Genomic DNA, 27,130 nt, shown 5'->3' with positions numbered 1-27,130 from the left:
CTGAAGAGAAGCCAGCCGTGTGAGAGCCTGGTCTCGGTTGCGAGGTAGGTGTGTGCGGGGTGTTCTGAATGGAAGTGGTGCCACCCAGCTGTTGGCACTGTCCATGTGCATCTCTCTGTCCATGACTTCTAAGAAGAGTCTGTCTTCGACAGAGAGCCCTATTTTGTTGTCATCTTTGGTTGTATTAAAGATTGTGCTTCCCAGATTACATTCATGTGGTGTAAGTGTGTCTGGGAGGAGTCTGTTTTCAGACTGAAAGCCATACCTCTCTTTGATGTGGAGCCTGTTCGGACATGGGCTGAAGAAGGAGGGACGTTCATTCTCGAGGACGTTAGTGCGGTAGGTTTTTATAGCTGCAGGCTTGTGAGTGTTCCCTAAGCAGACGTCTCCGATGATGACCCACCCTAGGTCTACTCTCTGCGCATAAGGGGCATCGTGTGGGCCGTTCCGCTGTTCTCTCACCTTGTGGACTCTGAGTAGGTCACGACCCAGCAGGAGGAGGATCTTGGCATCAGGGTCCAGTGGTGGGATGAAGTGGGCTATCGACTTGAGATGTGGGTGATGTGCTGCTGCCTCCGGGGTTGGTATTTCAGCTCGGTCGCTCGGGATGTTGTTGCACTCGATTAGTGTGGGCAGTGTGAGTGTTGTAGCTCCATCCAGTGACTGCACGATAAACCCTGTGGCTCTTCTCCCCGTCATCTCTCTTGTTCCGGCACACGTGCGGAGTGTGAAAGGTGAGTCTGACCCATGGACGTTGTACATGTCAAAGAAGGTAGACCTGGCGAGGGACCTGTTACTTTGATCATCTAACACAGCATATGCTTTTGTCACCTGTTCTGGGTTTGCTTTGGGGTAGAGCTTTACTAAGCAGATCTTGGAGCAGGACCTTGAACTTTGACCCTCTCCACAGACTTCGGTGCACTGGGAAGTGACAGCAGGCTGGGGCGTTTCTTCTGCTCTCTCCCCGCCGTAGCCAGAAAGTGGTGGCGGCGGCCCTGGATGAAGAGCAGAGATGTGACGCTCACTTTCACACTCTCTGCACTTGACGATGGCCTTACAGTCTTTGGCCATGTGGTTTGTCGAGGCACAGCACCTGAAACACACACCATTGTCCTTAAGAAAAGCCTTACGCTCATCAATGGGTTTGCTGCGGAACCCCCTGCAGCGCTTGAGGGGGTGCGGCTTCTTGTGAAGGGGGCACTGCCTCTCCACATCACCTGCATGGTGACCTGAAGCTTCCTGTTTGTCATTCTCTTGTGTTAAATCCGTCTTGTGGGCTGACACAAAACTCCTGTACGGCTTCTTAACAACGCTGTCTGGCTTTGGATATTCTGGGCCGCCACTTTGGAGTCTGAAACCTGGGTCGTTGCGTGCTCGGGCCTCTTTGGAGAGAAAATCACAAAAGAATGAAAACGGTGGAAAAGGTACGCTATGTGTGGATTTGTACTTGAAGCCCTGTGAGAGCCACCTTTCTTGAAGGTTGTGTGGCAGTTTGTCTATTATCGGGGAAATTCCCCTTGCAGTGTCTAAATAGCACAGACCAGGCAGGTAGCCTTCATCTTTAGCTGCATCAATCTCACTAACGAGGTCGCTGAGCTCTCTCAGCTTCACTGGGTCCTTGTTACTGACTTTTGGGAAATGTGTGAGTCTGTCAAAGAGTGACTTCTCTATTATCTCTGGAGACCCATAGCATTCTTCTAAACGCTCCCAAGCCTTTGTCAATCCATGGGAAGGTAGAGTAACATGCACAGCTCTTATTCTTTTGACATGCTTTGCAGACTCTGGCCCTAACCACTTCAAGAGCAAGTCAAGCTCTTCACTTGAGCTGAGATTTAGTCCATCTGTAGCGTTAGTGAATGAAGATTTCCACGCCCAATAATTCTCGGGGCAGTCATCAAACTTTGAGAGGCCTGAGGTGATAAGATCTCTGCGTGCCAAGTATCTTGCTACATCACTCACCCCTGAATCGCCATCTTGTGGTCGCCGTAGGAAGTCTCTGTTGGGCGAGGTCCTCACTGGTCCTGTTGGAGATTGCACTGGAGGAATGTGATCAGGTGTAGTAGTATCAGTGTGCCTGGGTGGTGTTGGCCTCATACTGCTCTCAAATCCTGTGTCAGCGAAACGGGCCATGGGTGCACTAAGGCGCTGTCTGGTGGGTGACCCTGGTGTCAGTAAATGAACAGTTGGGAAAAGGCGTTCTGGCGTGTCTGGCTTAGGGCGTTCAGTTGGTTGCCATTGCTGTTGCTGCGAGACATACTGCTGTGTTCTTTTCTCAACTTCTCGAATGACTGAATTGCGGTCGCCGTCTACGGATGCTGCTTCGAGCGCAGTGACTTCCGCCATGGCTGCTACCAGCTCCTTATCATGTCTCAAGTTATTCAATTTAGCGTCCAGTTGTGCTTTCTCTATCAAAAGGTCTGACTCCATTTTAGCATATTGAGCTCGTGCACGGGCTGCCTCCATTTTAGCCCTGGCTTCAGCTACTCTGCCGATTGAACTACTGCTGGATGAGGAGACAACTGACTTTGCTATTTCATCTCTGATTTGCTTGTTCTCCATCGTTCTGAACTGCTGTTTGCCGAGCGTTAGCAGTGGTGAAGACGATGAGAAGAGCCGAGACTGAAGATCACTCTCTGTGTAGTTCTGCTAGCCGTGCAGGTTACTTTTTTACTGTTCTGTCCTAGCTGCGCGCTCCTTTGCCCAACTTGACAGACAGCTAACACTCTGAGGGCTAAACTAGCAAATAAAAGACTTGGAAGCAGAAGTGTATTTCCTTTGTTGTTTACTTCTTTCTTTTCTTCTATTGAAGTGTTTTTCCCTCTAGATATTTGTATTTGTAAAAACTTCCCAAAAACGTTTTCCATCACATTAAACAGACTACAAAACAAACAGTGGCTCATACAGTATTTTGTGTACTTACAAGTAAAGCCTTCTCAAGCATGAACATGTTAAGTAGGTGACCATCAACTTCTCGGTAAGACAGAGTACGAGTACAACTATTGCGAATGCACGTTAACTTCCTGTTAGTGCTTGCCTATCTCAAAATTAACCACAAGGTGGCAGTAAAACACCATATTTAAACGTGTGCCATGACATATGATATAAAAAAATAAAAATAAAAAAAATATATTACATCATAACATATTTGAGTATACAAGCTGGATCTATAGAAAATATTTTAAAAGTTCATGACAGGTATCACAAACGGCCTTTGGATTAATTTGTTTTTCTTTAAGATAAGTCCAGATAAATTAGTTTTGGGAATATATGGCACTGCTGTCATAACACTATGGCCTAGATCAGGGGTTTTCAATTTGGGTGAATGTGAGCCTCCCCTTGGAGTAGGAAAGGACAGCCGAGGCCCCCCTTCCCCAAAATCCTGTCCGCCTGCCCTAACCCACACATACCTCTGCAGTAAATGCCATCTTTTGTGTGTTCCAGGCAATGACAAATTTCATTGACGACTGATCAAATGTAAATATTTTTTTATATTGTATTTGAAGACATTTTATTTTCAAAACTTTTTAAAAAGTGCATTCATAAATGATCTTTGCAACAGCAAATACTTTCAAACTTCATGCAAGCCTAATTGAGGCTACTTTTAAAATCACTGAACATCAGTAGGCCTATCCACAAGTCAAACAATCGGCACAGTATGTCTGGGCCTTAAGCGCACATTTGAAGGAGATGCACGTCTCGAACAAAATCAGCACAATTGACAGCTCTCTGATCAATGAACGACAACGCTGGCTGTTCACGGAACACATAACATTTAACAGTCAACTGCATTGAGGGCATGTTATCAGACCGAGCAGATGCACATATTTTCTTCAAATGTTTTAACGTTTTCAGTCACATAAAACCTCAGATTTAACCAACAAACAAAATTACGCCTTTCACGTCATTTGCACTACATGAGCGAAATCAACCCTATGGCCTAACCAATTTGTGAATTCAAGACAACACAACTTTGAGTTTCATTTTAATTGTTCATATCAGTGGGAACAATGAGGCCGCACTTTAGATGCGCAGAGATGTTCGATGCGGGGCTGCACTGCCGAGAGAAATAAACGCAAGTCGTCCTCCACCTGCACCCTTGATCTGTATTTGTTTTTAATCAGGGTCAGTGCGGAAAACCCACACTCACACAAGTAGGTGGAGGTGAAGGGGATTTTCATAGCCTTTGTGGAGATCTGGGGAAACTGCACGTAAGGGCCCCACCAACAGATCTCATGCCCAGCTCCAGCAGTTTCCGGTAGGGTGCCCCCGTGGAGAGAGTCGGGATTGACGTCCTTGGCCCGTTTCCCTGCACAGAAAAAGGAAACCGCTACATCGTCACAGCCATGGACTACTTCACTAAGTGGCCTGAGGCCTACAGCCTACCTGATCAAGGGTCAGAGACTATTGTGAACGCTTTGGTGGTAGGTATGTTCAGCAGATTCGGGGCACCGGAAGTCATCCACACAGACCAGGGCCGGAACTTTGAGTCCAGAGTGTTTAAAGCTGTGTGAAAAGCTGGGCCATAAGACCCGCACCACACCCCTTCACCCGCAGAGCAACGGCCTCGTAGAGAGGTTCAACCGCACACTGGCTCAACAACTTGCCATAGTGACAGCGAAACACCAAAGAGACTTGGAAACCCATGTCCCCCTCGTTCTGATGGCATACCGGTCTGCTGCCCAAGACTCCACCTCCTGCTCCCCTTCTCTCCTCATGTTGGGTAGGGAGATGCGCACGCCGGCCGGGATGATGATGGGCTTGCCCCCCGATGCTTCTGTGGACCCAGCAGGGTTTGAATATGCCAGGAAACTTTAGGACCGGTTGGAGTCTGCTCACGACTTTGCCAGGCGCCAGCTACAGAGTGCAGGGGCTAGACAGAAGAGGAACTAAGACGTGCATGCTAAAGGACGGCATTTCAGTGCTGGCGAGTTGGTCTGGGTGTATAACCCACAGAGAAAGAATGGTAGGTACCTGCAACTGGGAAGGTCCCTGCAGGATCCTGGAGCGACTGAGTTAGGTTGTCTATAGGGTCCAGCTGCAAACAAGAGGGAGAAAAGTTGCTCTATCACAGAGACAGACTGGCCCCCTATCGGGCACAGCGACACCACTGGCTTCGGTTGTTGAAACGCAGGGGACTGGGGACATCGTTCATTCTTCTTCCCAATCCCCCTCTCATGACCCAGGGACCTTGCTTGATTCCCCACAATCTGGGACTTTTTCCCCTACCCCGGGTCCCACTGTTGACCTGTCTTTCCCTGCCGCAGACCATGCTCGGCCGCAGAGAAATCGCAGACCTCCTAAGAGACTTTGTTTGTTCCCTCGGGGCCAAGGGACTTTGTGGAGGGGGGGGAAGTGTAACAGACTGGTTATAATGTTGATGTTCATGGTTTTGTTGTTTGCAGTTGGTTTGTATTTTGCAGGGTGTCAGCGAAAGTGTCATTGTTGATGGACGGTTCTTGTGACTTGTGGCTGTGAGTTGAGTGGGAGGGTGCTTGCTGATTGGTTGGGTGTGGAGAGGGGAGGTTCCTGGAGGGAGAGACAGAGGGATACGAGGAGAAAGCTAATGGGATGTGTTTGAGACTGACAGTTAACTTGGTTCTTTTTATTGTTTTTGGCGTGGTTACGGCCGACAGTAACCTGGATCTGCAGTTAATAAACTCACGGAAAAAATCAATAAAAGCTTTCTTTTATTTCCTATAGCGAGACGCTACAACTTGTTACTCAATACAGAGAAGAGGAACTGTGTTACAACACCTCACTGATGTGGTTCTGACATTCAGCTTCATGTGAACATACACCCTCATTGTCAAAGTCACAATGGTGTGAAGAACAACTGGATTTTTCTGGGATCTCTACTGTCCAGAGTACAGCGTGTGTTATCAGCTGATTGAACTACATTGATCCAAGAGGTTCCTCCACCTCAAACTCCTGATGTCACAAGGAGTTTCCGTGTTCCAACTGGCTAGGTTTCAAGGTTTCAAGGTTTCAAGGTTTTATTTGTCATATGCACAGCATATACAACGTATATGTTGGCAATGAAAATCTTATATCCCATATTCCTCCAACAACTCAACATACATGGTGCAAATAAGATAAATAAAATAGTGCAAAAAGAGAGAAGAATATTTACAATAACAACAATAAAGATTATATACATATGTGGAATACATTGAAAGTATTTAAATACTTTACACTGTTGAATGAGGAGGTATGGACAGATGCATATATTACGTATAACAGATGTATATATATATATATATATATATGTATAATATATATATATATATATATATATATATATATGTATAATATATATATATATATATATATATATAATATATATATATATATATATATATATATATATATAATATATATATATATATATATATATATATATTATATATATATATATATAATATATATATATATATATATATATTATATATATATATATATATATATATGTATAATATATATATATATATATATATATATATATATATTTATATGTGTATGTGTGTACTATAAACAGATGTGAGTAGACATTCACAGAGCTCAGGAATTCAGCGGTCTTATAGCCTGTGGTATAAAACTGTCTCTGAGTCTGGTGGTCTTGGTCCGGATGCTGCGGTACCGTCTGCCAGACGGCAGCAGACAGAACAGATTGTTGCTGGGGTGATGGGGGTCCTTTAATATCCTACCGGCCTTCTTCCTACACCGCTGGGTGTAGAGGTCCTCCATGAATGGCAGCTCCATCCAGGTGATGTGCTGAGCAGTTTTCACCACCCTCTGTAGAGTCTTACGGTTGAGGGCGGTGCAACTGCCATACCAGGCAGTGATGCAGCCAGTCAGGATACTCTCGATGGTGCACCTATAGAAGTTGCAGAGTATCCTGGAGTCCATGTTGAACTTCCGCAGCCTGCGGAGGAAGGAGAGCCGCTGTCGAGCCGTCTTGGATATGACCCTGGTGTGATGTGTCCATGTCAGGTCCTCACTGATGTTTACCCCGAGGAACCTGAAGCTGCTGACTCTCTCCACAGGAGTCCCGTCGATAGTGATGGGTGTGTGTGCCTCTCTCTCCCTCTTCCTGTAGTCCATAATCAGCTCCTTTGTTTTGCTGACGTTGAGATGGAGGTTGTTGTCCTGGCACCAAGATGTCAGGGCTCTAACCTCCTCTCTGTACGCCATCTCGTCGCCGCCTGTGATCAGGCCGATGACGGTCGTGTCGTCAGCAAACTTGATGATGGTGTTGGAGCTGGGTGTGGCCACGCAGTCGTGCGTGAACAGGGAGTAGAGGAGAGGGCTGAGCAGACAACCCTGAGGGGCTCCGGTGTTGAGGGTCAAGGTGGAGGATGTGATGTTCCCCATCTGCACTGCCTGGGATCTGCCCATTAGGAAGTTCATGATCCAGTCACAGAGGGCGCTGTTGAGCCCAAGGTCCCTGAGCTTCATGATGAGCTTGGATGGCAAAATGGTGTTGAATGCTGAACTGTAGTCAATGAACAGCATTCTCACATAAGTGTTCCTCTGGTCCACGTGGGAGAGGGCAGTGTGGAGGGTGAGGGAGATTGCATCATCCGTGGACCTGTTTGCTCTGTAGGCAAACTGCAGGGGGTCCAGTGAGTCAGGGAGGGAGGAGGTGATAAAAGTTTTGACTAACCGCTCAAAGAACTTCATGATGATGGAGGTGAGTGCAACTGGGCGGTAGTCATTGAGGCAGATGGGTTTTGTCTTTTTGGGGACAGGGACAATGATGGACTCTTTAAAACATGTGGGGACTACAGACTGGAGCAGTGACCTATTGAAAATGTCTCTGAACACATCTGCCAGCTGAACTGCACACACCTTGAGAGCACAGCCAGGGATGCCATCAGGTCCAGGAGCCCTGTGTGTGTTGATCCTTTTCAGAGATCTACACACATCTGCTCTGGTTAAAACCAGTGAGCAGGGATTCTGGGCCTTCTGTGCCTCCACAGCCGGGGGCCTCTCAAAGCATGCATAAAACGTGTTCAGTTCATCTGGGAGAGATGCAGACACTTCCTCAGCACCACTCGTTGTCCTTTTGTAGTCTGTTATTGTTATTAGTCCAGACCACATATTTCTGGCGTTGGAGCCCTTGTAGTTCGTTTCCACCTTGTCCCTGTATTGTCTTTTCGCACTGCTAATAGCTCTCCGGAGGGCATACCTGGAATTCCTGTACCCATCCAAATCACCGCCGCTGTGCGCGATGGCCCGTGCTTTAAGTTCAGCTCGGACCTCGCCGTTTATCCAGGGCTTCTCATTTGGGAATGTCCGTACCATAATCCGTGGCACTACGTCATCGATGCATTTGCCGATGTAGCAAATGACCGCGCCAGTGTGTGTGTTTATGTCGTCCTCCTCATACACACACCACTCCGTGATGCCAAAGCAGTGGCGGAGAGCAGAGGCAGACTGTTCGGACCAACGCTGCACTGTCCTCGTCACAGGTTGGTCCCTCTTCAGTCTCTGCCGGTAAACCGGGAGCAGAAGAAGAGATATGTGGTCTGACTTGCCGAAGGGGGGCGGGGGAGGGCTTTATATCCATGCCGGAAAGGAGTGTAAACATGGTCCAGTTTATTTCCACCGCGTGTGGGGCAACTGACGTGCTGATAGTATTTCGGCAGGACTTTCTTCATGTTGGCTCTGTTAAAATCCCCGGCCACAATAAATGCGGCCTCTGGCCGAGAAGTCTCTGTCCTGTCGATAATCCCATACAGCTCCTCCAGCGCTGTGTTGTTGTCAGCGTGCGACGGAACATACACTGCTGTTAGAACAACCGATGTGAACTCCCTCGGAAGATAAAAAGGCCGGCATCTGATCATGATATGCTCTAGGCTGGGAGAACAGTCCAAAGAAATTATTTCCACATCTGAGCACCACTTGTTGTTAATCATGAAGCACACACCTCCTCCCTTGCTTGAGTTTATTGTCCGGTCCTGGTGATGAATGGAGAATCCGTGTGGAGCAATGGCGGCGTCCGGTATCGTGGGGTCGAGCCAAGTCTCCGTGAAAACCAAAACATTACAGGTCTTAATGTCCCATTGAAATGCCACCCTGCTACGGAGTTCGTCCAGCTTATTATCCAGGGATTGGACATTTGCCAGAAGTAAACTCGGTAAAGGAGGCCTGTTTTCACGTTTCCTCAGCCTGACCAGGACCCCGGCCCGGGATCCCCGCCGTCTCTTCCTCCTGCGCTGCACAGGTAGAGCTCCAGCAGGTAACACAGAGACTCTCCATTGTTTGCAGGTCGTCGTGGATTATTGCTGTCCACCAGCGACCTGATGTGTAAAAGTTGTTCTCTATCATATTGGATGATAAGGCTCGCTTGGGAAGTTTGCATGTTGCAAAAAAAAGTTTAAAACAACCAACAAAGTAAAACAATAAAAACACTAAGATGTGGAGTTGTTGAGGCGCTCGAGACACGGCAGCCACCCTCGGCGCCATCTTGGCCATGGCTACATGAGGACAGCGAATACTTGACTGTTCTTATTTTGACAACATTTTGAGACCGGGCTTGTCTTAAAAACTTTCCTCAGATTGTTGTATTCTCTGAACAAATGATGCAATCAGTTTACAACATAGCTGTACAAGATGCTTCTTTTTGGTGGTGTAGGAAAAAGATGCCTACATGTTTAGGAGCAGATGCTGCTTGTTTAATGATGGTCTGTAATGCTGAAGCGATTGCTACTGTTATTCTTTATTAGTCTGAAACGATTAGCAGATTATTGTTATACAGAACAATCCTGACATATAAATTAGCTATTGATAAACGTGTTGTCATTGTACTGGAATTACTCTCATGAATTAAACCGAAAACAGTATCTGGTTAAAGATGAACTGATTTGACCTCCTAGAGGGTGAGTGATGTTGTAAATGCTTCACAAATTATTCACAGATGCATTGTGAAAAATAAATAATAGGAAGTACAATTTTTTTAATTGATCAAATAGTCTTTTACCAAAGCGGCTTAATTTAGTTCCAGCTTAAGAATTTGATAATAATAGGGTACTCAATTTATTTTCTTTTAATCTGAAAATCTAAACCATGTTGTTTTTTACCGGATAAGTAAAAGTCATTTATCCCATTTTTTGAAAAACATCCTTAAAGAGCAAATATTTGTTCCATCTTTAATATTTCTATTTGAAGACTTGGAGTTCTTTGCTAAAGAAGGCTGAAGCTAATCTTGGATCAATATGTTAATATTTTGCATATTGTAAACATATATAGGCTGTGTTTGTTCAAACGTGAGTTTGACGCACATTGGACGGAAGGAATAGAGACTTTGATTGACTTTTGATCACCTAAATAAACATTTATTACACTCTAGTGTAACTCACTAAAATAAATTGTTAAGCGTTGATTCTGAAACCTTATATTATTGATAAACCATATATTCAAACCATAATGATGGAAGTGAAATGGCTCTAACACTCATTTGCTTCAGCATCTGGTGCTGGAATGGTTTAGTATGATAGGTTTGGCTAATTATTTCTTTAGCATGCTCATACTGGAACATCATTCTGAGATATGTTCACTTTTGGACATAAAATATACAATTAGGCCCAATGTCCACAAGGCCATTTAGAGTCTCCTTGAAGTAAATTTGATAGGCTTCGTGTTTCCTGTAGGCAGTACCTATAGTTTAATTCAGTGTATTGATGATTTGTCTAAACACCTGAAGTAACTTGTGCTGTTGATACAAATGCTTTGTTGCAATATTTGTTTTATAGGGACATGAGAATGTCACTAGTAAATCCAGCTGGTGAAACAACAAGTAACCTTTTTTTTTTACATGAGATCTCAAGACTGATTTTAGATTTTGCAAAGACAGAATAAATTGATTTGGTCAATTCCTTAATCACCGACAGGTGATTAATGCTAGTTTTTAGAATGCACACAATTTTGATTACAATGGATTGAAACATGATGCATTCGACTTGACTTTTTGACGTTCTTGGTTTTTTATTTTGACTGAAAGAAGTTTTGAAACATGGTTACTATGACTTAGAGACCAGTGTTTCAAAGAGGGGTATAATGGGTTTTATTGATGAATTTAATAATTGTACTTGAGGATTTTGTTCCACAATACAGGGCACATCTATACAACGATACCATCTTGTTCACAATCTTCTTGACGCCATCTTGTTTCCATCCCAAGTGACTGTATCTAAGTTTCAAGTCCATGTTTGGATTATTACATTTATTTTTCTAAAGGAAATCCTTTTGCTGATTCTGCAGTGAAATCTGCCACTGTTTCTTTTAAGAAGCATTCACTTAAGATGCCTCCTAACTTCTCTGTGTCACAGGAATCTTTAAACCCTCAATGTCTTTTAGAGATGTACAATTTACAGGATGACATTGTGCTTCTGGGTAAAGCATAACTAAATGTATTGTTCAAAAGTGGGACTCAAATGGGTTCATCACTGTACAATTTAACCAAATAACTTTGCAGGAGATGTCTGGTGTGTGCTACAATATGGGTCAGATGAAAAGCACAACACAAACAGTATTTCATGGTTTCTGAAAGTGTTCAAATGACAGATAAGATTTTAAGGCCATAGTGGTCTACTTTAAGCTGTTAACCCATGACTTTAGAGCTGTTTCTACCCAGGTCAAAATCCTTCTCTTGCACCTTGAAGAAAGAAAATTGGGTTATTCGCTCCAGACTGGGTTCCAGGAGATGTTTTAAGGAGCTGTGTCTTGATGCAGACTGTCAATACAGGCAGCCGGATGACTGCTTAAGATATTTCTTCAAGCAATTCTTCCATTGCTACTACTATCCTGTGGGTTTTAGCTCAAAGTGAAACCCGACTTCTGAGATAGATTCCAGCCCAGTATATTGAAGATTCCGGAGAGCATATAGAAAATTTACCATCAACAGTTCTTTTAAAGAAGCTTTAGTTATTTGGACTACAGTTCCATTAACTTCTAAAGGTCACGTAGGAAGACCAGAACGTGCACTTCATGAAGAGTGTATACTGGACAAAGCAACAGAATCAGAACGAGTGGATGCCAGTTACAGGGTGCTTTAAAACTCACTGGTTGAAGAACTTTTGCTACAGGAGTTTTTTTTTTCTTTTTTCCTATCCACAAATAGGAGTAACTAGTACAAGTTCCTGCAATGTTTTATGAATACTGTAGGAATATTGATGAGCAATTCAATCACCCTGTTAGTAGATATGTCATTTACATGATGTTTGTTAAACCTGGATGGGACAATTAGATTTTTCCTCTTTAATCAAACAGAGGTTATTTTCATAATCCTAAATGATGATCCCATTTAATTAGAGAAAATTAGCGCATTAGTCTTTTTTTCCACTTTTTAAGTCAAATTGAAAGGGTGTTTTTTTGGCTATTGTGAATAGGTGCATGCAACCTGTGACTTCTGCCTGTGAGTAGGATAATTATACATTTGATAAGTATGTTTCAGTAAGTTTTTTCAAGGGCAGAACTCTATATGATTAAAAGGAGGGAATGTTAATGCAATCTAAGTTCAATTTATTGAATTATATAAGACTAAGGTTATTCCGAAAGTTTCAAGCGAGTGGCCTAAATATACGCACCATATGTTTGCAATATCTTAAAACCTTTGAAATGTATGAGTTGTATATTCTGGGAGTAAGGCCTTAAAAGGTAGACAGATAGTAAGGCTGACCTGTTGCCTCCCAAGGTCAAAAGACCGTATATAACCTGTTCCATTCTTCCAAGCTACGGGGAGACCCCACGCGTTTTACTGCTGGAAGCATGGTGTTTTCACAGTAATATGCTTGTTACGTAACAATATAATATTTAACCTCATCCATTTCTGTGTCCGTGTCTTAATGTGTTTCTATTGATTAATGTTGTAAAGTGTCGGATCCACGACAAGATGCTGTATGAGAAAACCGATGTGATTTTGGAACATTGAATAATGTAAATCTATTCTAGTACACCTCAACAATGGAATTATGATCAGTAAAAACGGCCACAATATGGGACCTTTAAATTTTGACTGGATCATTTGGCATGCAGGAGGACCGTAGCTGTGTTTCCCTTGTAGACTTACTGTGCCGTTATGTTAATCAATATTGTTATACTTTACAGAGAAGCATCTTGGTCTATTTAAGACTCTTGGTCCTCAAACAATTAATATTCTTAAGGCTACCCATAACACATCCACAAATCCCCATGACAGTTCTGACAGTAGGCACATTGCGTTACTCCCACCTTCAGAGAGTCAGAGGTAGACTCATATTTTAATGCATTTGAATGCATCGCTGCTATATTCCAGTGGCCAAAGAGTCTATGGTATCTGTTGTTGCATTGCAAATTAGTGGGAAAAGCTCAGGAAGTCTGTACTTCCCTGACCATGGAGGAAAGCTTCAATTATAACATTGTTAAAGTCACAAGAATTGTAGAACTGTCAACCAGACCTATATAGAGTTTGTGAGAGAACAAGGTGGCCCTTTTGATAAATGGTCCCAAGCCAGCAAAATCACAAACATGTACGAGATGCGTGAGCACATTTTTTGGAAAAAATGTAAAATCAGCTGACCGAGAAAAATTACATATCTAAATGAGCAGAACATTGTGTCACTTTCTGCTGCACTAGTACTGGCAGATGAATTTGTTCTAACTCACAAAAGTGTTTTTACTCTTCCAGTTCACCGTGATCCTGTTGCAGGGGACAAAAGGTTAAAATCTCCTCCGATGTTCTGTTGTAACCAAAAGGATGCTACTGAAAACAGAGGGTGCTATTACTGCCATTTGCAGGAACACCTCATCGCAGTCTGTCCCACTCTTAAAAGAAAAGAGCATGAAAATAGCACTATGTCCTCCTAGAAAAATGTACATTCGTTAAGGGAGGAAAACAATATCGATGAGGCTTTCAAGCCCTTTATTTCTCAGGGGACGATGTCTTTAGTGAGACATGGAATGCATCACTATTCTAAGGGATACAGGTGCAAAGAGATCCTTAATTTCTGGTAGTGTCTTGCTGTTTTCTGCTCTGTCTCTGTCTGGGTCAGATATTTTAGCAAGGAGAGTGAACATGAGTGTATCGCATGCCCCCTTACATTTTATTCAACTGTCTTCCAGAGACATGTCACGCAAATTGGAAGTTGCTGTGCAACATCATTTTCCGTTTGCAGGTGATTTCATCTTAGAGAATAAAATGGCTGAAACAAAAAGTTCCCGTCTCCTTCAGCTAGTAGTGTTCCGATCGTCAATGTGCCTATAACTGATTGATTCTGTGTGTATCTGTGTGTCTAACATCCTGACTGTAAATGCGGCAGGAGTGGTTCAGTCTGTAGGGACTTCACCCCCCGATCGGACCAATAAATACGGAATATGGACTTGTACTGGACAGGTGGGCTGGTCCTCCTGGGCCACTGCAGAGATGCCCTTGAGCAAGGCACCGAACCCTTAACTGATCCCTGGCGCTGGTTAGACTGGCTGCCTCTACACTCAAAAAATGCATGTGCGTGTATATAACGGAGCGGAAAAACTGCATTTCCCCCTCGGGGATCAGTAAAGGTCCATCTTAATCTTAATCTTAAATGTAATTTAAGTGTATTCCTCAACTACAAATAACAAAACTGATTGTAAGCAACACAGTTTTCTATTAAACCGCTATTGCATTGCATACATATCATTGGAAGATATTCCTAAAGTACCTTCCATTTGTTTCCCCTTGTAATAACGCCTCTTTCTTTTTTTCCTTGTTCGCAGTAATGATCTAAGGGCATTAGGGTGTTGCATACTGCTCTGGCTCACTAAATACACATTTTGTTTTAGTAGCTGATGGTGAAGGTATAACACACTAACCTGGTCTCTTATTGAGTGACAGTGTCCATACTCCGTCTCCGTAGTGAAGGAGACACAGCCCACCAGCTTGGTTCCCGTCAGGGCAGTGATGCCATCATCGTAGACAGCCAAAACACATAGCTCATAGTCTCGCGACGACGCCAGGTCACTCAGCAGGAAGTACTTGTGGTTGGCCGGGATCATCCTGAATAAGTCGGAGAGAGACACAGAAACATTTTAGTCTGTATGTTCTATATTTATGCTAATCTGTAGATTGTTTGTAGACTATAGTTTTCGGTTTCGGAGAGATCATTATTTCAGCTTTAAATCTGTTCTCACTTTCAATTATCAAATATAGCGTCTGGGTAACAGGTGATACATGTAAAACTATGATGATCCTTGTAGCCATTCAGCGTCAGTTCTGCAGATGTAAGGCTGCCTCTAGCAGCCAGAGTATGTATAACTTGGGCAACGGAGAAAGAAACGTGAAACACTATAAAGAGTCGGAATGGGGATTAGGTTGGTTTGGATATTCTTAGAGAGACAGTTGGTCATATCAAAATAACTGTGTGAACCTGAGTTATTAAGTCAGGTATATAACATAGTTAAATTACGTACGTCTAGCAACAAACTTACTTATTTTAACCCATACCATGATCATTTTCCGACAGTACACAGTACTTTACATCAGGGAGTTACAGGGGGGCGTTACGGTAATCATGCTGTAATTTCCAGGTCTCCTGTGTGCTGCTGTAGTGTTTTTCAACCTTTATTGAACCACGGAACATTTTATATATTGGAAAAATCTTGCGGCACACCACAAACCAAAAATATTACAAAATGACACTTGGTAGCCTAATACAGTATATTCAATTACAGTGTAGTTTCTCAATTTATTTACACTCACCCAGTGTGAAACTTGGGCCTGTTTAAATGAACACAAAGCCAATATCCTGGCAGGAATGGAAGAAAGACACAAACGAAGCTCTTCCTAAATATTTCTCAGTCTCTCTCTGTTTTTTGTTTTTATCGCAGTCAGGCTTGAAAAGCTCAGCTCACACAGATATGTTGTGGAAAATGGGAGCAAAGTCAGAAAAGCTTTGTTGGCCAGAATGGGGAACTCCTTGGAAGCAGTCAGCCAAAAACTGTCCAAAAGAAGATCAGCAAATCTTAGCTTTAACCCACGATCTTGTTTCAGTTCAGTTAGTTCCTCCTGCTCCTGTAGAGGCATGTCCTTTCCAACAACTGATGCTGAGCTGTATGGGTCCCTAACCCAGTCGAGACATTCAGTGGAGGCTGAAGAGAAATAAAATGACAACTTTTCCTCAAGAGTTTTCAACTGTTTATCTATTACCTCACACAGTGCAGCAGTGTGATCTTGCCGTTTCTCTGTGAGTGGGAAATCTCAAGATTGGCATTTTGCACATGCTGTTGCCAGAGATGCACCTTTAAATGGAATCTATTTTATCTGTGCTTGTAAGCAGGTTTTCCTTTCTGCCTTGCATCCGGGTGTTGAGTTCATTCAGATGATGAAATATATCTGCCAGGTATGCCAGCTTTGCACACCACTCGTCACTTGAACACAGATTGGAGTAATCGGACCTCTCGTTTGTCAGAAACACCTTAAGTTCCTTCCGCAGCTCATACACACGGGCCAGCACCTTGCCACGCGACAACCAGCGGACCTCCGTATGGAGCAATAGGGCTGTATGCTCCGCTCCCATTTCCTCACACAAAGATGCAAATATACGACTTTTCAAAGGTTCTGTCTTTACAAAGTTCACTATGCGCACAACATCATCCAACACAGGAACTAGTTCTGCTGGTAAAGTCTTTGCAACGAGGGCCTTGCGGTGCAAAAAACAGTGCGTAGTAATAAGAGCAGGGTTTCTTTCCTTCACTCTGCTAACAAAGCCTTTGGTGCGCCCGACCATGGCTGCAGCTCCATCAGTGCAAACACTTGAGCAATTTTCCCACGTAAGTCCTTCCTGGTCAAGATATTCCGATGCGACCCAAAACATTTCCTCTCCTTTCATTTTCTCTGGCAGTGTCTTGCAAAACAGGAAGTTTTCTCTAATGGCATCTCCATCCTCAAAACGCACATTGGCCAACATCTGAGCATGGCCACTAATGTCCTGAGGCCGAGCATCCCGTTGACTATGCCTTTACAGGCAGGTAGTATTAATGTCTCTGCCACAGTGTGGGACTTCTTTGATTTAGCTACGAGTTCAGCAACTAGCTAACTAGCGTTGAGGGCTTTCTCATTTACCTTTGTGGTTTTTCTCATAAAAGTTGCCTGTTTCGCTGTGTTTTCACGCAGGCGAACAACATAGTCCATCGGCTTGTTTAGAAGCGACGGGTGTTTAGTGTGGAGATGGCGTTTAAGCTTGCTTAGCACCATTGCACTGTTGGACAGCTTCTCCCAACACACCAAGCAGGTGAGTCAATGTCGTCTCATCCCCGGTGAAAGTAAATCCGAACGAAAGATAGCTCTCGTTGTATTGCCTCAAGCTCACCGTCTTTGCTTTCTTTTTACCACCACTCGTACTAGGGCCTTCATCTGGGTCAGAATCTCGTCCAGGGCCAAGTTCGGAGTTTGCACTTTTCCTTTTAAAAAACTTCTCCATCACTGTCACCCTGACCTGTCGCAGGCATCACTAATTCTCTTGTCTCTAAGAAGGAATGAGGCAATTACCTACCTGTTGCCACCCAGACGAATATTACATTACTCTGCCAGTAACTATATTACAGCACAGACACTCCACAATGGCATATCATTTGCAGATAATAATTAATAAATGTTCATTTTTGAAAACAAACATTAAGACTTATGAATTGCATAAAAATCACTGTGCTGCTGATAATGCCTATTAGCTTAACTTAAGTCACTCTTGGTAAAACTCTTTATCATGGCAGTTACCTCACGCTGTATATCTAATCACACTTTAGTATGGTTCAGGCACTTATAACTCTCCTCTCTTAGCGGCTTTTGGTTATTCCACAGTAGCTTAGGCTCCTTTTGGCTTAGTTAACGGCAGCCACCGTAGCTTGAACACTAGTGATGGCTCTCCCCCACCCTCTGGTGTTCTCTCCTGTTCTACGTTCCTTATTGTCTGTTATTTCCCTGCCTCATTTACTGGTAACAGTACATGTGTTAATTGTAGTATAGGTGCTAGTTCGGAGGCGGGAATTGCAGTGATATAAGCACTGCTCCAAACCTTAGAAAGTCAGTCGTTAGCTCCTGCTAGCCGCCACCCGGCAAATCCCCAGCAGAAGAGGTTGAAGGTATCAGCCCCATGATTCTGAGGACCTGCAGCTGTTTCCTGTTCTAAAAAAACTGTTTAACCTGAGCCTGTACCTTGAGACCATCTTGCAGCTGTGGAAGATGTCCTGCGTTGTTTCAGTCCCTAAAAAGATGACTCCTTCTGGGCTGAAGGACCATCACCCACTAGTTCTTAAATCTTATGTGATGAAGTTACTGGAGAGAATGTTCTTGGCCCATCTCAGACCGAAGGTGAGATTATCTATAGACCCTCTGCAGTTTGCTTACCAGCCTCACCTAGGGGTGGACGACGCCATTATTTACCTGTTGCAGCGTGCTCACTCCTACCTGACTTTAAATACAACTCAGAGTCATGACACCGGCAGAAGCTTTCTGATGACTGGAACCAAGCTGGTGGGCTGTGTCTCCTTCACTACGGAGACGGGCACTGTCACTCAATAAGAGACCAGGGTGTATAAAGGTATTTTGTGGCGTGGACGGGAAATAATCATCTGCTTCTGAATGGGGCCAAGACCAGAGAGATGGTCATTGACATCTGGATGAAGAGAACGTCTCCAGAGCCCCTGTGCATTCTGGGAGAGGATGTTGTTGTGGTGGACCACAAGTACTTGGGAGTGGACTTAGACAACAGACTGAACCGGACCCGGATGAGAATATTTTCTGAGGAAGCTATGATCCTTCAATGTGTGCAGCAAGATGTTGGAGATAATTCTACCTGGAGATCTGTTGTTGACAGTGCACTCTTCTTTGCTGTAGTCTCCTGGGGGGAGATTCAGCAGGCTGAATAAAGCTGGCTCAGCCATTGGCATCAAACTGGACACTTTTGTAGCTGTGGTGGAGAGGAGGACTCTGAACAAACTGTTATCAATCATGGATAACCCCACCCACCCTCTCGACCAGCTCCGCTGTCATTAAGGACAGATACAGGAGAACAGTCGTGCCAGTCTCACCTCTGGCTGGCAGAGAACTAACTGACCCAAAGTTTGTGTCCACTATTCCATAACGCAGAAAAGATATATATATATATATATATATATATATATATATATATCTGTATATCTGTAGCAGGTGATTTTAATGTTGTTGGGTACAGAAACGATGGTGGAATGTTAAAAACATGCTGGGACTACAGACCGCTTCAGTGACCTGTTACAGAGGCCGGCCGCACCACCGACGGGACATGAACTACAGTAGGCGGGACATGAGCTTGAGTCGGCGGGGCCCTCGACTGGACAGGGACATGGGTTGGTGGGACCACCAACAGAACAGGTGTCGGAGGGAACACCGACTTGAGGGGGTGAGGAGTTGGCGGGACCCCCGGCGGAACAGGTGACGGCGGGACCCCAAACGGAGCAGGTGTTGGCGGGACCCCCAACAGAAAAGCTGATGGCGGGACCCCCAACAGAACAGGTCTCCACGGGACCCCAAACAGGACAGGAGCAGGTGTTGGCGAGACCCCCATCTGAACAGGTGACGGCAGGACCCCCAATAACGGAGCAGGAACAGGTGTTGGCGGGACCCCCATCGGAACAGGTGAAGGCGGGACTCCCACCGGAGCAGGAACCGGCGAGACTGGAGGCGACTGGACAGGCGATGCCGGAGTCGACAGGCCGGGCCGGAGTCGACAGGACAGGCCGGGCCGGAGTCGACTGGACAGGCCGGGCCGGAGTCGACAGGATAGGCCGGGCTGGTGTCGGCCGTGCCGCCGACCAGACAGCAGGGGCTGGAGTCGGCCAGGCCGCTGACAGGACAGGCAGGGCTGGAGTCGGCCGGACTGCAGCTGGGAGCATGGCGGCCAGGGCTTGGCCTGGAAATATGGCTGCTAGGGCCGGAACTGCAGACGGGTACGCAGCTGCTAGGGCCAAAACTTCAGCCGGAAGAGTGGGTGCAGGAGGCTTGGCTGCAGGAGGCTTGGACGCAGGAAGCGTCATGGCTGTGACACAAGTTTTAAACGAAAGGGTGCAGGCTTTCTGGGGAATTGACAAATGTCCTTAAATAGTCCGGCAGTGAGTTCTCGAACCATGGCTTAGCTGCCAATTCCCGGTGTGCATGAAGAAGAGCTACATCCTGAGCCTCTTTAGAACCTGCTCTCCTCCACTCTCCATAGATACATAAAATGTTGTAGGAAAACTCCACAGGAGCATCCTCAAAAAGTACTGCTGGGTCAATTTTTGGGTTTGGTCATTCTGTCAAGGTTGGGGAAACTGGACCCAAGTGCAGTAAATCAAGGGGAAGCAGGTAAGGGTCAAAAACTAAAAGCGAGCTTTATTCAAAAGCTGTTGATGAAATCACGAATCAAGGGGAACACAGGACATGAAAAACACTTAGCCTCAGACATGAAGGGCGACAGGAACAGGGAGGTAACATGGAAGGGATCAGGGAAGAAATGACAACGACCGAACAACAGACAAAAGGGAAACGGACTAAATACACATGGGTAATCACAAGACGAGAGACAGCTGGAAGGGGGAGGAGAAACACAGTTGCAACAGGTGAACACAATAACGCAATCAGGCACAGGAGGGAAACGCAGACAGGAAGTGAAGCTTAACATGACAGAAGTGGGGAAAACATTTCAAAATAAAACCCACAACACAAGGACATGACGGATACGAAACAAGGATCATGACAATGATAATAAAAACCCTTGAACCTTGAACTCAACCACCATATTTAGTGCAGCCCAGGGTTGTCTGAGTTACTTAATAGAGATATTAACCCTGTATTATCAGAGTACTTAATAATTAAAATCATTTGGTGCATAGGTACGACAATCTTCATTGTAGAGTGAAAAGAACAGTTGATCTCACGCAGCCCTGGGGGCCCCCTACATTGGTTGTAATGCCAGATGACATGGTTTTGTTCAGCTTCACCGGTTGCTCTCTGCTGGTTAGGAGAGGCATACCATTAAATCAGGTTTGGATAAGGGTGAAAGTGATCATACTCTGTCTCTCAATGCGGATGACTTACTAACATACCTCTCGAGACCGGAACAATCTCTTCCTGCTTTGATGGATACATTGGCAGAATTTGGTAAAATATCAGGCTACAAGGTTAACATAAGCAAAAGTGTAATTATGCCTCTTAATGCCAAAGCTAAGAGTCAACCTCCTGATACTATGCTTCACTGGAGCCCTAATTATATCACCTACTTAGGACTTAAGATTTCTAATGAGATAAAAAATATGTTCTCCCTTAATTACACACCATTACTAAATCAAACAAAAGAAGATTGTAAGAGGTGGAGTGGCCTACCCTTATCTATAATAGGGAGAGTCAATTGCATTAAAACATATAATATATAAGAGTATATTGCCAAAATTCCTTTATTTTTTCCATATGCTCCCCATTCCAATCCCAAAACCTTTTTTCAAACAAATCAATTATTGACTCACTCAGTTTACATGGAAAAACTAGCCATCCAGGGTTAAATTGACAGTACTACAGAACCCTCTATAAAGAGGTGGACTGAAGGTGCCTAACTTTGAGTACTTCTACATGGCAGCACACATTAGAAGCAGTATGGATGTGGCAGACCGAGCAAGCACACCCACCTGTATGGTTACATATTGAACAGCATCACCTATATAGGTTGAAATTGGAATCAGTACCATATGTACGCTGCTTAAAGTCTCTCCTGGTTATTACCACAAACCCAATTGTTGTCCATACATATAAGATCTTACTACTAATTCGGAAAAACCAGGTTGTATTGAATCTATTTACAATAAATCTCCTTTTTAAAAAAAACCCTTCTCTGCTAAATCCCTTACAGATGGTATCACAAATATGTGGTTTACAAAAGGTATTAAAACCTTTGGAAACCTATTTAAAGACAGATCCCTCATGACTTTTGAAGAGCTCTCTTTACAGTACGGGCTACCACGCACTCACTTACTTACGAGCAAGATGGCGCCGAGGATGGCTGCCGTGTCTCGAGCTCCTCAACAACTCCACATCTTAGTGTTTTTATTGTTTTACTTTGTTGGTTGTTTTTAACTTTTTTTGCAACATGCAAACCGCCCAAGCGAGCCCTATCATCCAATATGATAGAGAACAACTTTTACACATCAGGTCGCTGGTGGACAGCAATAATCCACGACGACCTGCAAACAATGGAGAGTCTCCGTGTTTACCTGCTGGAGCTCTACCTGTGGAGCGCAGGAGGAAGAGACCACGAGGTTCCCGGGCCGGGGTCCTGGTCAGGCTGAGGAAACGTGAAAACAGGCCTCCTCTACCGAGTTTACTTCTGGCAAATGTCCAATCCCTGGATAATAAGCTGGACGAACTCCGTAGCAGGGTGGCATTTCAACGGGACATTAAGACCTGTAATGTTTTGGTTTTCACGGAGACTTGGCTCGACCCCACGATACCGGACGCCGCCATTGCTCCACACGGATTCTCCATTCATCGCCAGGACCGGACAATAAACTCAGGGAAGAGCAAGGGAGGAGGTGTCTGCTTCATGATCAACAACAACTGGTGCTCAGATGTGGAGATCATTTCTTCGGACTGTTCTCCCAGCCTAGAGCACATCATGATCGGATGCCGGCCTTTTTATCTGCCGAGGGAGTTCACATCTGTTGTTCTAACAGCAGTGTATGTTCCGCCGCACGCTGACAACAACACAGCGCTGGAGGAGCTGTATGGGATTATCGACAGGACAGAGACTTCTCGGCCAGAGGCCGCATTTATTGTGGCCGGGGATTTTAACAGAGCCAACATGAAGAAAGTCCTGCCGAAATACTATCAGCACGTCAGCTGCCCCACGCGCGGTGGAAATACACTGGACCATGTTTACACTCCTTTCCGGCATGGATATAAAGCCCTCCCCCGCCCCCCCTTCGGCAAGTCAGACCACATATCTCTTCTTCTGCTCCCCTGTTTACCGGCAGAGACTGAAGAGGGACCGACCTGTGACAAGGACAGTGCAGCGTTGGTCCGAGCAGTCTGACTCTGCTCTCCGCCACTGCTTTGGCATCACGGAGTGGTGTGTGTTTGAGGAGGACGATATAAACACACACACTGACGCGGTCATTTGCTACATCGGCAAATGCATCGATGACGTCGTGCCGCGGATTACTGTACGGACATTCCCAAATGAGAAGCCCTGGATAAACGGCGAGGTCCGAGCTAAACTTAAAGCACGGGCCATCGCGCACAGCGGCGGTGATTTGGATGAGTACAGGAATTCCAGGTATGCACTCCGGAGAGCTATTAGCAGTGCGAAAAGACAATACAGGGACAAGGTGGAGTCGAACTACAAGGGCTCCAACGCCAGAAATATGTGGTCTGGACTAAAAACAATAACAGACTACAAAAGGACAACGAGTGGTGCTGAGGAAGTGTCTGCATCTCTCCCAGATGAACTGAACACATTTTATGCACGCTTTGAGAAGCCCCCGGCTGTGGAGGCACCAAAGGCCCAGGATCCCTGCTCACTGGTTTTAACCAGTGCAGATGTGTGTAGATCTCTGAAAAGGATCAACGCACACAGGGCTCCAGGACCTGATGGCATCCCTGGCCGTGCTCTCAAGGTGTGTGCAGTTCAGCTGGCAGATGTGTTCACAGACATTTTCAATAGGTCACTGCTCCAGTCTGTAGTCCCCACATGCTTTAAAGAGTCCATCATTGTCCCTGTCCCCAAAAAGACAAAACCCATCTGCCTCAATGACTACCGCCCAGTTGCACTCACCTCCATCATCATGAAGTGCTTTGAGCGGTTAGTCAAAACTTTTATCACCTCCTCCCTCCCTGACTCACTGGACCCCCTGCAGTTTGCCTACAGAGCAAACAGGTCCACGGATGATGCCATCTCCCTCACCCTCCACACTGCCCTCTCCCACCTGGACCAGAGGAACACTTATGTGAGAATGCTGTTCATTGACTACAGTTCAGCATTCAACACCATTGTGCCCTCCAAGCTCATCATTAAGCTCAGGGACCTTGGGCTCAACAGCGCCCTCTGTGACTGGATCATGAGCTTCCTGACGGGCAGATCCCAGGCAGTGCGGATGGGGAACATCACATCCTCCACCTTGACCCTCAACACCGGAGCCCCTCAGGGTTGTGTGCTCAGCCCTCTCCTCTACTCCCTGTTCACGCACGACTGCGTGGCCACACACAGCTCCAACACCATCATCAAGTTTGCTGACGACACGACCGTCATCGGCCTGATCACAGACGGCGACGAGACGGCGTACAGAGAGGAGGTCAGAGCCCTGACATCTTGGTGCCAGGACAACAACCTCCATCTCAACGTCAGCAAAACAAAGGAGCTGATTGTGGACTACAGGAAGAGGCAGAGAGAGGCACACACACCCATCACCATCGACGGGACTCCTGTGGAGAGAGTCAGCAGCTTCAGGTTCCTCGGGGTAAACATCAGTGAGGACCTGACATGGACACATCACACCAGGGTCATATCCAAGACGGCTCGACAGCGGCTCTTCTTCCTCCGCAGGCTGCGGAAGTTCAACATGGACTCCAGGATACTCTGCAACTTCTACAGGTGCACCATCGAGAGTATCCTGACTGGCTGCATCACCGCCTGGTATGGCAGTTGCACCGCCCTCAACCGTAAGACTCTACAGAGGGTGGTGAAAACTGCTCAGCACATCACCAGGACGGAGCTGCCATCCATGGAGGACCTCTACACCCAGCGGTGTAGGAAGAAGGCCGGTAGGATATTAAAGGACCCCCATCACCCCAGCAACAATCTGTTCTGTCTGCTGCCGTCTGGCAGACGGTACCGCAGCATCCGGACCAAGACCACCAGACTCAGAGACAGTTTTATACCACAGGCTATAAGACTACTGAACTCCTGAGCTGTGTGAATGTCTACTCACATCTGTTTATAGTACACACATACATATATATATATATATATTATACACATCTGCCATACATATCTGTTTATAGTACACATATCTATATATTATACATATCTGCCATATACATCTGTTATACATAATATATGCATCTGTCCATACCTCCTCATTCAACAGTGTAAAGTATTTAAATACTTTCAATGTATTCCACATATGTATATATTTCACATCCTCAAATCTTTATTGTTGATATTGTAAATATTCTTCTCTCTTTTTGCACTATTTTATTTATCTTTTGCACCATGTATGTTGAGTTGTTGGAGGAGCACGCGACATAAGATTTTCATTGCCAACATATACGCTGTATCTGCTGTGCATATGACAAATAAAACCTTGAAACCTTGAAACTTCTTCAAGTACCTCCAGGTTAGACACTGTTTAACAGTTCAATGTCCGGCATACAGAAACGCTCCTTCACGGTAACATGTCCAGAATTACACCATCGTTCATTCACATACAGTTCAATCCCTCCTCCTTTCTTTTCACCGCTGAGACTATTTTCCCTATCCGCCCGAGCACTCGTGAAGCCAGGGAGAGCCGTGTTCTTATCCGGGATGTGCAAGTGCAGCCATGTGTCCGTAAAAAAACATTACGCTGCACTCGTGTACTCCCACTGCGTCTTCGTCAGCACCCCGAGCTTCCAAAATGTGTTCTAAGTAGTCAATTTAGTCTTTTCTATGTTTCCAATAATTTTACTTTAAAAGGTCCCCTATTATGCAAGATACACCTTTTAATATATTTTATACGTAAATATGTGTCACATTGTGTAAGGAGAAAATACAACCCCCTCTCTTTTCCTCCTTACCCACATCTCTATAATCCAGGGTACAAACAAACTGATCCAGATTTGCTGTCCTTACATAATAAGGAAAATGTGGGCTGGCTTTACCTTGAACTCCTGGCAACGTCACGCCCACGTGACACGTCCCAACCTATTGTATCCAATAGAGGCGGATCACGTTTTTATCTACGACAATAAATACTCCAGCAGTGACCCCACTTGTTGTATGTTGTCGAGGACGTTGTATGTCATTACGCCGTACACATAAAGATTCCCGCTAAGTTTGTTAGCTCTTCTTTGTAAAACGATATCAGACTGGTAATTGGAACAGCCATGACTTCTAGTTAAATTCAGTGTGGCTAAAAGGAAAAGCTTGGTAAAATATGCAAGCGCGCAAAAGTCAGTTGAAACGATGTTGAGTTGGTGTGACCTTGAATTTGTGCGACCCTGCTGTACTCATCTTTAGTTCGTTTATAAGCATAACGCTAGCATTTTGCGTCTCGCGATTAGATTTATGATTCAAAAATTATAAAAGTAGGGTAAACATGTGGATATTATCCAGCTGAACAAAATGTGCATTTATCAAAAAGGTTAGTTTTCCACAGACCTAATTTTTTACAATATTCCAAAATCCTATGGAGAAATTGCATTGCTTTTTTGTCGAGGGAACCCATGAGCAGCTCACTTCCGGGTCGGCCTACAAAAATACATCATCCATGCGCCACAGTCGGCTAGCTGAATCCCCTCCCACAGCTGTTTTGGAAGGTATAAGGTCTGCGTTTACATTAGCAAGCATCGCTAACACTCAGAGCTTACACTGTACTGGAGAGAATATGTGTAATATAAAAGCTCCTGTACTTGTGGTAAACCAGCTAGAGAGAAACGTTTGAGCTCCATACTGTTTCAGTAATAATGCTTGATGTGGTTTTGAACAAATATGGGGTTTAATCACGTCAGCGTTTAGCTGAGTATTTATCTTTTGGTAGAAAAACTCGATTCATCGAGGTGAGCTGCATGACGCTCCAAAGGGGCGTGGCAAGTTTCAGGTCAGCTCAAATTTAAAGCTAGTCACAGAATCAGCACTTTTGGAACAGGGCTGATATATAGGGGTATGAGACATGCTACAATGGGTGATCTGTTTGCTATTTTGAGATTAAAACACTTTACAGACATGTTTTGTATATATAGCCCTATAATATATTGTTCAAATATAGCACAATAGGAGGCCTTAAGAAGAAATGGGTCAAGGAGGCAGAAATGGCCATTACTCGCTTCAGTCAGCAGGAAAGGATCCACAGTGAAATTAAAGCATTGGCATTTGATTCTGGAGTGAAATGAGAAAGCACCAACTTTAGGCTGGATCCTTTT

General features: G+C 44.8%; 1 protein-coding gene across 1 annotated transcript in view; it reads right to left on the bottom strand.

Annotated features, from left to right (window-relative positions):
• LOC134883410 (leucine-rich repeat and fibronectin type III domain-containing protein 1-like protein) overlaps window positions 1–15,014 on the bottom strand; it is a 44,822-nt gene extending 29,808 nt beyond the window's left edge. Inside the window, exon 1 of the mRNA XM_063911768.1 lies at window positions 14,830–15,014. Coding sequence (XP_063767838.1) covers window positions 14,830–15,012 — 183 coding nt within the window. The 5' untranslated portion in view covers window positions 15,013–15,014. The remainder of the gene's footprint in view (window positions 1–14,829) is intronic.
• Between the last annotated feature and the right edge of the window lie 12,116 nt (window positions 15,015–27,130).

The sequence above is a fragment of the Eleginops maclovinus genome, chromosome 20 (assembly GCF_036324505.1).
Source record: "Eleginops maclovinus isolate JMC-PN-2008 ecotype Puerto Natales chromosome 20, JC_Emac_rtc_rv5, whole genome shotgun sequence".
Classification (NCBI taxonomy): Eukaryota; Metazoa; Chordata; class Actinopteri; order Perciformes; family Eleginopidae; genus Eleginops; species Eleginops maclovinus.
This window is presented reverse-complemented; position numbering and strand designations above follow the sequence as displayed.